The sequence below is a fragment of the Dipodomys merriami genome, unplaced genomic scaffold, assembly GCF_024711535.1.
Source record: "Dipodomys merriami isolate MVZ:Mamm:240054 unplaced genomic scaffold, mDipMer1.0.p SCAF_2, whole genome shotgun sequence".
NCBI lineage: Eukaryota > Metazoa > Chordata > Mammalia > Rodentia > Heteromyidae > Dipodomys > Dipodomys merriami.
The window spans coordinates 60,916,860-60,928,780 of NW_027203381.1; the positions used below are offsets into that span (position 1 = coordinate 60,916,860).

The 11,921-nt window shown below is 42.2% G+C and overlaps 1 protein-coding gene across 1 annotated transcript in view; it reads right to left on the reverse strand.

Moving 5' to 3' along the window:
- Masp1 (MBL associated serine protease 1) overlaps positions 1-5,143 on the reverse strand; it is a 66,088-nt gene extending 60,945 nt beyond the window's left edge. Inside the window, exon 1 of the mRNA XM_070029803.1 lies at positions 4,851-5,143. Coding sequence (XP_069885904.1) covers positions 4,851-4,855 — 5 coding nt within the window. The 5' untranslated portion in view covers positions 4,856-5,143. The remainder of the gene's footprint in view (positions 1-4,850) is intronic.
- Positions 5,144-11,921: the final 6,778 nt, after the last annotated feature.

Here is an 11,921-nt window from a genome sequence, read left to right on the forward strand (position 1 = left end):
CTGAGGATTAAGGTTTGAAGCCAGCCCAGGTAAGAAAGTCTGTGAGACTCTTATTTCAATTAACCACCAGAAAACCAGAAGTGGAGCTGTGGTTCAAAGTGATAAAAAAAAATGCTAGCCTTGAGTGAAAAATCTCAGGGACAGCACCTAGGCCCTAAATTCAAGCCTTATAACTGACCAAAAATTTTTAAAAAGCTAAAATTGGTCTAAAAAGACACATACAGTTTTTCAATTAAAAGGAAAACATGGTTATTTGTTTTTTCCAAGGGTTCTACAATAGTAATTTGTGGGATGCTATTAAGAAAAACAAAAATGTTTTAATCCAATTGGTAATGTCAATATTTTTCTAAATCAATCTGTCAAGAAAGGGCAAAGAGAACAAATCATGTTAAGTGAAGTAAGCCAAGCTCAGCAAAATAAAGGACACATGTTTTCTCTCATATGTGGAAGCAAGATCTAAAATAAAAATAATATGGTCACTTACCTGGGGCTTTATGCATTTACACACAACAAACTGACTAAAGGAGGGCCTATGAAGGGGAGGAACCCAAAGGTGTAACTCCTCTGACCATCTAAAGTACTATTCATCAAAATGAATTTCAGGCAATGGAAACGTGGGAGGGATTGTTTTTTGTTTTAATTTATTTTGCTTTTCTTTTCTTGGAGGTGGGCAAAAGGGGCAGAGGAATGGAAGGCAGAAGGGTGAGCAATCATTGTAGTCATTGTACTCAATATACCCTATGTAAAAAACTAACTATGTAACTTGTGGGTAGGGATGGGAGGGAGGAAATGGGGGAAAGCAAAGGAAGGGATGGAAATGCCCAAGGAGCATTGTACTCATACCCTGACTCATGGAATTGGAACCCTTTTGTACAACTCCTTAATAATTAAAAATTTATGAAGACAAAGGACAAAGGGAAGGAAGGCTTGGATTCAATATGTCCAGTCAATGAGGAGGAAAATGGAGTCCAGAAACTCAAATTTAAAGGGTCCAGGTACCTCCATGTCAAAGGGAGGAAATGAATTGTAATTACTAAGGCTGGGGTTCAAATTTTTTTCCTTTCTGATTCTGGGCTTGCTACCAGTTGCTTGTGCTATGCCTGAGCATTTTTTCCCCCTCAAGGCTAGTGTTCTACAACTTGAGTCACAGCTCCACTTCTGGCTTTTTGATGGTTAATTTAGGACTAAGAGTCTCATTGGACTTTCCTGCCTGAGCTGGCTTTGAACCATGATCCTCAGATCTATCTGCTGAGTAGCTAGGGTTACAGAGAAGAGCCACTGGCTCCCTGCTTAGGTTCAGTTTTACTGAGGAGGAGAGAGCACATTCAACTCCCAGGCCTTGACTTTGTATGCCTCCCTCATTTTAGGAAAGTGATGGAAGTTTTTCATTCACTTCTTCATCTCTTACACGATCACACTCCTGCTATCCACGGGAAGATTGGAAAGTACTTTGTTAAGTGTCCAGCCCTGTGCAAACATTATCAGTGATGACTCCATCACACCGCTTCCCGAAAAACAGGTATCAGCCATGAGCTTTGACTCCCACATTCAGCATTCCAGCAATAGTGACAACCAGATCTTGTAAGGCTGAAAGGTCGACTTTTTTCCATGTCTGCTTTATCCAGATCACATGGAGGAAACTGAGTCCCCTCAGTTCAGTTCTGTCAAGGGCTGGCAGCTCATTAACCCAGGTCGCCCCGGGACCCAGGGCCATGTGTGGAAGGCAACTGATGAGCGTGGGAGGAAAGCCTGTGACGTGATCTGTTCTCTTGCGCATCTTGAGGCAGCTGGAAACATACGAAGCAAATATCTCTGCTCACGAAATGGGCTTGAGCATATGCTTGCTGGTTTGCCTTAAAGGCTATGAAGCAAAGAATCTAAGTGGCAGCTTTCATTCCCTGTCACACTCTCTGATTCTTTTTGGCTTCTTATCTACCCAGGCACCGGCTGTACAATTCCTGACACCCATTAATCAAAAAAGTTGAGCTTCTTTTGTTTAAACTGTCAAAAGTTATAAGGAAAGCTGGGATCTTCCAGGCTTCAGTGAGGAAGCAGTCTGCGGGAGATGCATGAAGGACTCTGCTGTGTCTATGGTTCTGGAATGAATAGCACTTTGAGCCTCTCCATTCACTCTCCTCATTTCAACCTACACAATGCCAAGACTCCATGTTTGGTTTAAGAGTTGGAATCGACTGTAAAGGTCTTTTACACACCACAGTCATTTAACAGATGATAAAAAGGAGACCCCCAAGAGATGTCACATCATGTCTGAGACCATATGTTGAATTAACTTCAACAGAAGAAGGAAATAACAAAAGCTCACAGAAAAAAAAATTGGGACTATGCCCATATCATGCCCAGGCATATGGCCAAAGTAATTAATCCTGTGAAAAATAATTTAAAAACCCATGGCTTTATGTGGACATCAAAAAAAAACCCAAAAAAGCAAAAAACAAAAAACAACCCTCACTAATGCCTGAGCTGCTCCCCATGAGATTTTGGCTTAATTGGTCTGGGGTGAGGCCTGGGCATTGTCATTTTTTTTTTTTTTTTTGAGTACCAGAAGCCATTCTAATGTGCAGCTCAGATTGAGTCTAGCAGAATATAGTGTGTGTGTGTGTGTGTGTGTGTGTGTGTGTGTGTGTGTGTGTGTGTGTGTGTGTGTGTGTGTGTGTGTGTGTGTGTGTGTGTGTGTGTGTGTGTGTGTGTGTGCTGGTATTGGAATCCAAATACACAACTTTTAAGTCTGGGCTTTTTCAAACATTGAACAAGTTCTCAACTGCTTTTATCCTCATGTATCCATTAATCCTTATTTCATCCCAAACATGAAAATTAGACAAGACAATGCCAAGGAAAGGGCTTTGTAACACTTAAGTGCTCTGTATAGATGAAGCCAGACCCACTGGTAACATTTCTAGTGAAATTTTTGTCTAGTAGTCACTTTGCTATTCAGGAATTCAATTCAATGGAACAAATGTTGATCAATACCCAGCAGAAAACAGGCATTATATTAGCTACTGTTGGATCAATGATGAAGTCATTGTACAAAGAAGAGAACTTCGATCACATACCTTGTGAAAACAGGTGGACCTTTAATGAAGGAGTTAGTCTAAAGAAAGAGGTGTCCCTCTGAAGCACAAAGGAGGAGATGCAATCTCCCACTGGGGAAGAGGAAGTGACACCTGATCCTGCTCAAATAATCTGGTCATCTAAGTGGAAAATAAGTGGAAAGGCTGTTCCACATTGAAGATAAGCCTAGGTAAAGACACATGACCATCACTCAGTTACACAGTTGAGGTATTGAGTGAGGTATTGGGTGAGATATCATTCTGCTTTCTTAGGAGGAAGGAAAATGAAGTTTGATGACAGGCTCAAAATGACAACAAAGCCTGGAGTGGTGACAAACACATACACACAGACACATATTCTCTCTCTCTCTCTCTCTTTCTCTCTCTCTCTCTCTCTCTCTCTCTCTCTCTCTCTCTCTCTCTCTCTCTCTCTCTCACACACACACACACACACACACACACACACACCGGTAATTTCTACCCACCTCCCCCACCTTCCCCACCCAGGCTGAGGAAGGAGGATCTTGAGTTGGAGGATAGCCTGGACTACATAGCCAACGGGCTGTCTCAACAAACGAAACAAAACAACAACAATTTTTAAAAAGCAATGAATTTAAAGGTAAAGATTGATTGAATTAACACTTTAAGGACTTGGTTATCCCTTTGGAGCCATAGGTAATAGAAAATCAATGAGTCACTTTGCTAAAAGCCCCTAGCTGGCTTCACAAAGCAAAGTTCTTAGTGACTTTGTAGAAAAGACACAAACAGAAACATTCCTGATTTTAAGGAAAAACAATGGGGGAAAAGGTATGCAGAACTTAACACATCTGTAGCACGTGTTTTTCACCTTTTGTGTGTGTGAGAGAGTTTTTAGCAGTGTTCACACTTGCAAGTAACAAAAATAATCAGAGTGGTTGAGTTTTCAGAACTGCCAAAATAAACCTGGTAAGGAATTTCTAGTCAGAACATTGAAGTAGGATGAGAAATAGGAAAGATTGATGAGCATCAGTCCAAGCAGAATTTAAACTCCCTAGAATTCCAAACGCCCCTTAAAAAAAAAGTGCTATCTCTTTAAGAGCCATTTGATGCAATTCATAGCCTGACTCATGTCACCAGCTGCCTCTGATTTCAGTGAGCGACACAGAATTTATAGGGAACTGTAAAATGGGGACAGGTTTTTAGTTTTCTAAATTGAGGTTTAACTGGCAAACTTCTAAAGATGTCAAAAACCACAATGCAGAGCTATGGGGCTGGGGGTGGGGGGAGAGGGGGGAAAACTGGTTTCTTTTCCAGTTAGAACAAATAAACACACAAACACATATCTAACTCTCAAAAGTACTGAGAGAGAGGGGGGAGGGAGAGAGAGGGAGGGAGGGAAAGAAATCAGTGCTCATGGATGAAGAGAAAAAGGGAAAAAAATCAGCTTTGTGGGCAAGAGGAAGAGAGTCACATTGGCCAGTGGGCAGCACCCTGCCCTGGCAGAGAGAGAAATCTGAGCTCCCACAGCGCCTGGCAGCCTGGAGGAAGGTTGGCACAAACTCCCGTTTTAAGTTGCAAGTCTCCGCAGGAAAGACGTCCGCCCACCAATGTCCAGGGCTCCCTTTGCAGATTCCAAAGGTCCATGAGACCCCCCCAAAGCCCCTGAACCCACAGCCTCTTCCAGGACAAGCAGGTGAGTGTACCCAGACACAAGGTCAGACTCTCCGGACTGTTTGACACTTGATTCCCACCCCAACCCCCCCAAAAAAAGGGCACAGTGCCCTCTCCTGCCCTGACACTCACCTCATTTTCCTGCCTCTGCGTGTGCCTGGGTGCCTGGCCTCTGATCCCCTCTGTCTGACTTGTCTGGGAGCTGGTCCCTCGGTGTGTCGGCAAAGCCTTATCTTTGTTCTGAGGTCCCTGTGTGTCTCTGGAATTGGCTGGCATTCTCCATTCAGGTCACGCCTTCCCCTGCCTGCAACGGATCCCCTCTCCCCCTCTCAGCCTCTGGCTTTTCCTCTCTCCTCTCTGACTGCTCTTCCACAAGCTCAGAGGGACCTGACAGAACAAAATCTGTCTCCTTCCTTGGAAGATCTGCTCTGCTCACCAGTTCCCTCTCTGGGAGAGAATACAGTCCTGAGAGAAAATACCAGAGAGGCTCCATAGCATATAGGTATTTGTATCTGTGTGTGTGTGTGTGTGTGTGTGTGTGTGTGTGTGTGTGTGTGTGTGCTGTAGGGGGAGAGAGAGGAAAGTGGGATGGGGGGAAAGAAGGCAGGCAAAGTCTATTTTGCCTGATGGGTTATAATTTTTGCTCTCCTTCAGAGCACCAGAAAAAGAACACCCTTTAAACAGAAACAACTAAGTAAGAAGGCAATTCTAACAACTATCCTTGGAGGGGGAAAAGATGGAAATTTTAAGACCTCATTCTAACTGTAGACAGCTACATATTTTCCTGCGAACAATGCCGCTGGCCCCCACAGTGAGGGAACCTCGAGATCTGTAGATTTTGTTTCTACTTAGAAGCAAGACTTGTGACTCTGTTTATCAGCTCAGTACATAGAGATCCAAGCCAGCCTAGAAAGGGGCTGTTGCAGCCAGAAGACCAGGAACCACCTGATCTCATAAGACATGAGCTTTATGCCTGTGTCAATGCACATGGCTTATGGAGAATCAACATTGGATCAGGCTGAACCCTAACCCCTTCTCCTCTGGGTGGCCCACACAGAATAGGGAGAAACCCATCTGAGTTTAGAAATGTGTTTTACTGAGTACTTTGTTCTTGCAGAGTTAGACACTGTACTAGGTATAAATGCCATCTAAATAGCTTTCCCAAACTTTTTTGAATTAATAGTACAATGGGGCTTCATTGCGCTAATTCCACAGATGCATGCAATGTACTTTAAACAAGTTCACCTCCTCCACTATATTTCCTTAGGCTCCTCCTCTCTTCCGTTTTTCAAACAGTATTTGGTGGGTTTCATTATCACACACCCCCCCACACACACACACACGACCCATATCATATTTGGCTTTTTGAGCTTGGCATATTTCACTCAACATGCTTCCCATTTTCAATGACATTATTTCTTTCTTTATGGTTAAATAATACTATACTTTTATTTTGTCAGTCATGGGACCTGAACTCTGGGCCTGGGCACTGTCCCTTAGCTCTTCAGCTCAAGACTAAAGCTCTACGGCTTGAGCCAAAGCCTGGGCACTGTCCCTTAGCTCTTCAGCTCAAGACTAAAGCTCTACGGCTTGAGCCAAAGTGCCACTTCTTGTTTGTTCCGCTTATGTGGTGCTGAGGAATCGAACCCAGGGCCTCATGCATACAAGGCAAGCACTCTACCACTGGGCCACCTTCCCAGCCCTACTTTTGTGCACTTTCTAAGGACTTAATGCTATTTTTCTTTTATAAATGAAGAAATTGAGGTATACAAACACTAGCTATTTATTTATTACTCCCTGCTAAGTTACCTGAGCAGCCACTTTGCATATTAATTCTCTTCAACACCTTTCTAGCTTGTCTAAGTGGTAGTAACAACATCTCTATTTGGTCTCTAGATGAGGAAACTGCCCAGAGAGGTTAAGCAACTTAGCCATGACCTTTTTTCTCTTTTGTTTTTGAGCTCTTACGCATTTTATGACATTGCCTCTTACTAATATATCCTAATGCATGTGGAATTTCACACCACACCACAACACCCCATTGAAATTCAGTTGGAATCATTTTGAAAAGAGCTTGAGACTCAAAGTCAGAACATAGCTGTAACCATTCCTTTCTACACAAGTTGGCTGTGTACTTTGGGTACAAAACTTAACATCTCTGATCCTCATTTTGCAGACTGGAGGCTTAAGATTATGAAGGTCAGTTTGCATTGTTAGCTGCATTGTTAGTTGACCTTCACTGTTGGTTAACAATGTGGGTGCCAGTGTCTGAGATGAGAACTTAATATTTGAACCAAGGCATCACTTCAGCAAAATATTGCTTTGTGTTTCAAGCAGGGTCAGAGGAAAGGCCTTTAAAATTCCCATTAAGAAGATTCTTAGGCTCCTCAGACATCAAATAAGTCTGGCAAAACAACATTTTAATGATTTAAGTGTAAACGAATCAGAAACACATGGACTACATTTCTCTTGCAATACTCAAGGGTTTTAAAACCAAAGGAGAAAAGAACTTGGCAAAATGCACACAGCACTGTACACACACAGGCCTGCCCGGTGGAGATGTCCCCTAGATTCCCACAGCCTCTGAGTTCTCCCTAGATTTAGGGCTCACACTAGGAAGTGCGTCCTTTGTCCTGGCTCTGGGAGCAGTGGGGAAGAGCTTGGGAGAGAGACAGCCATCAGCTTCTCTTGTAAAGTGTCACAGAGCAATTAGACCTCCTGGAATAATTTCCTAGCCATGTTTTCTCAAGGCTGCCAATGTTCGATGGGAGGCATGTGAAATATGTTTTAAGCCAAAGTTCTGCCAATATACAGCAGATCTGGGATGTGTGGTTTCCCTGGGTCTCAGCCAAAGCTCAGACAAATATGCATGAAAACAGTAACAGTTGCAGCTCCTGCTCCCTTCCCGAACAATCTGCGCTCAGGGACAGTTTCCCTTTGGGTTGATTCACAAAGGCAGACATTGGTGACATTACCCTGTGCTTTGTTAATATAGCCCAGGGGCTGGGAAGGATGGGGAGAGGGTGCTGATCTGGAAGGAGGGTCACTGGGCTCCAGAGTGTACAAGACACCCCCCTCCCCCTCCCCAGCAAGCCAGGCTTTTCTGGGGGGCAGGAATCAGTTGATTATTTTGTAAGATGGGCTCCTTTGAGTTCCCTAAGCATATTAAGTGGGATGAGAAGAATTAGGGGAAATACAGAGAAGACAAGCAGGTGGGTTTCCTTGCCAGATCTGTGAAGAGCCAAGGAGGTGGGAGGGTCCCTTAAAATCTCAACACTTGCTTTTTTGTCCTTAGTGTCATCCTTGTTCATAATTCAGTCATAGATATACACAAAAGTAATATATAGAAGAAAAGGACTCAATTCGTTTTTTACAAGTTCAACAAAAATGGCTGGCAATTCATTGGAGGGAGTAATAGGTTATTTAGAATCATCAAAGTGTAGAAAGACCCAGGTGGGCTCCTCATTCCCAGATGATAGTCACAAAAGCCACAGTAACTCTAGCTATCAAGTGGAGAGATGCTACAGCTTTCCTGTCACTGGAGCACTTTGGTTTACATGTTCTCCCACAGCATTTAGTTTACAACTCCTGAGTGAGAGTGTCTGGAACTCTGTGAATGTGTCAGAAAATGCCAAGAATTCCATCAGTGGTATTTTTCTTTATTTTATTTTAGCAAGACCTCAACTCCAGGCTTGCTAATGAATATTTAAGAAACTGATAAAGAGCTCCATTTACTAATAACTAGTATCTTGGAAGCTACAGTTGCTGAGTTTACCAGATTCTCAGAATAATGTATGATATTAAAAAAATAATAATTCCCTGAGCTTCATCCCAGGAAATTCAACTCAATGAATCCAGGTAGGGCACTTGAACTTATAATTTTGAAATCTCCCTGGCATGATTATGTGAACTAAAGCCCAAATCCTTTTCATTGCTCTCATCAGCAGACTTCTGATTCTTCCAGTAGACTTTGAATATTCATGAGCCATGGCATCATGTGACTACAAGATTCCCCCTCCCCACACACACACAAAGGAAAAAGCCACTTATATTAAAGAAGTAAGCTATTTGGCAACAATGCAGGTTGAATTTTTTATGCTCTCCTCCAATCAAATACTGAACTTTTAACTCCTAGTATCTCAGCATATAAATGTTGGGCTTTTTAATTCTTTTTATATTTTTATTAGCATATAATAGTTGCACAAAGAGGTTTCATTGTATTTCCATACGTGCATACCTCATCTTTTGATCAAATTCTCTGCCTCTAATATTCTTTTTCACTCTGTCCCCTTTTAAATATAATTTAAACAGGCTTCATTATTCTATTTTCATACATGTATGTAAAGTACTTGGACCATATTCACCCTCCACCCTTTTACTTTTGCCCTCTTCCTTTTATCATCCCTCCTGCTGTCCTAGTTTTACATTCTTGTCATTCATTTTTAAAGACTAAATTCTACATCTGAGAGAGAACCTGGAATAGATAGTTGTCTTACTCCATTTGGCATATTTCACCTCACATAACAAGCTCTAGTTCTGTTTATTCTCTGGCCATATATTTGTCTTTTGAAGAGGTGATTCAGTTAAAATGTGGTGTTTGGCATGGGCTGCAGTTTAATATGATGAGCATCTTTATAAAAGCAAATGAAGACACAGACATGAAGGGGAGATCACATGGAGACATAGGGAAAAAGCAGACATCTGCAGATCCCGGATGGACTCTTCTAAAGAAACAAAACTTACCAGAACTTTGATCTTGGACTTCCACTACCTAGAACTACATGAGAACAGATTTCTGTGGTTTAAACACACACTTGCCCCACTCAAAGTCTGTGATATTACAACATCCTGAACAAATAACATACGTTCACACTTCCCTTACCTTTGTACATCTATGTCCATTCTATACCAATCATACCAATTACAGTAATGCCTACTGATAGTGTTGCCTCCCAGAAGTTCCCAGATGCTAAGCCACTTGGCCAAGAGGGTTTTCCCCAGGGCAGGAGGAAGAGGCTGCAGGAAGCAGGCATTCAGACCAGGTCATATTGTGTGGGAGACAGAATTCTGGTCAGGTAGAAGCTGGGGCCCATGCTTCCCTAATGACCCACGACTGTTTCTTAACTACCACCCCCTCTTTCCAAGCTCCCTGCCTTTTTCTCACTTGGGCTATTCCTTCACCTTCTCCTCCCTTCTGTCATGGTCACCTACTTCTCTCCTCTCATAAAAGGCACCCATGCAGGTACCTGTAACCAATGTTTGTCTCTCCTTTGTTCCTCCTGATGCCCTGGATGACTTGGGGCTCTCAGTACCTCATTGATGAAGAAATATTGGTTTTGCTTTTCCAAAAATTAAAACAACCCTAAATTCTCAGACTGAAAGGATCTACTAAGGCCCCAAGTGGGACACAGTGGAGATGCTGCACCTGGACTTCTTGTGCTAACAGTTCAGCAAATCATGGGAACAAAAAAACCCTTAAAATTTAACAGAGGCAGGGCTGGGAAGGTGGCTCAGTGGTAGATCACTTGCCTTGCATGCCTGAGGCCCTGGGTTCGATTCCTCAGCACCACATAAGCAAAAAGAAAAAACGCCGGAAGTGGCACTGTGGCTCAAGTGGTAGAGCGCTAGCCTTGAGCTGAAGAGCTGAGGGACAGCGCCCAGGCCCAGAGTTCAGGCCACATGACCGGACCCCCCCAAAAAATTAACACAGGCAAAAAAAGGCACATTTTCTTTAAAATTTTTTTCCGTATTGTTATTATAAAGATGATGTATTGAGGGGGTTACAATTACATAAGTTAGATAACGATCACCCTTCCCCCTCCCCTGTTTCTCCCTCCCATGCCCACCTTCAAGTTATATAGTTCATTTTCAAAATAGTGTCTAGCGACTACCTCTGCTGCATTTGTTTGACCAAAAGGTATAATTTCTAGATACAAATAAAAGATAGAGTATGCAGGAATGTAGCTGGAGTAAGGACATATTCAGACTGTAAAATTTAACCTTTTTGGGCCCCTTACAGAAGTCGTTACAGGAGCATGTATTCCAAGAGAGGGATGATTAATGTTAGCAGTATGTGGAACAATGGATACACACATACAATGTATGTGGGAAGACAAAGTAACCTGGGGGTATTAGTGAAATTAAAACACATTTGTCTTGACAATAAAGATCTCTGTCTTAGAAACACTCTCATTTGTATATGTATTTTTATTGTAGCATTACTTTTGAAAGATAACGTAGGCTTTGGTGAAGAGTGACTAATATACTATGGCATAGCCATAACATAAAATACTAAGCTATAGCTAGAAGTCATGATAGAGATCTACAAGGATTAACATGGATTTAACCCCATTTAGTCCTTTTGTTGAATAAAAAGGGCAGGTTGAATAATGATACATACAATAAGACCATTTATTTAATTAAAAAAAATCAATAGGCTCTCTGAACAATACAGGTTTTGTATACACCTATACCATTTATTTAATTAAAAAAATCAATAGGCTCTCTGAACAATACAGGTTTTGTATACACCTATACCATTTATTTAATTAAAAAAATCAATAGGCTCTCTGAACAATACAGGTTTTGTATACACCTATGATAGGTACGTGATATGTATATATATATATATATATATATATATATATATATATATAATAGAAAAAATGAGGAAAGAGATATCAAACATGCACAACCAAAATGTGTAAAGGAGATTTTATTCATTTTTTTTCAAGTATAGATGTTAGTGAGGAAGTGGCGCTGTGGCTCAAGCGGTAGAGCACTTGCCTTGAGCTTAAGAGCACAGGGACAGTGCCCAAGCCCAGAGTTCAAGCCCCATGACTGACCAAAAAAAAAAAAAAAAAAAAAAGATTTAGGGCTGGGAAGGTGGCTCAGTGGTAGAGCGCTTGCCTTGCATGCACGAGGCCCTGGGTTCGATTCCTCAGCACCACATAAGCAAAAAGAAAAAAGCCGGAAGTGGTGCTGTGGCTCAAGTGGTAGAGCGCTAGCCTTGAGCTGAAGAGCTGAGGAACAGCGTCCTGGCCCAGAGTTCAGGCCCCACGAGCGGACCCCCCCCCCCAAAAGATGTTAGTGAAATGAGTCCCTTCCCATAGCTTAGTCCATTCCTTCCCTTCTCCACAGCTTAGCATGCTCCCTTCCTATGCAACATTAAACCCATGTAGTAAAGGCAGTAACTAATCAACT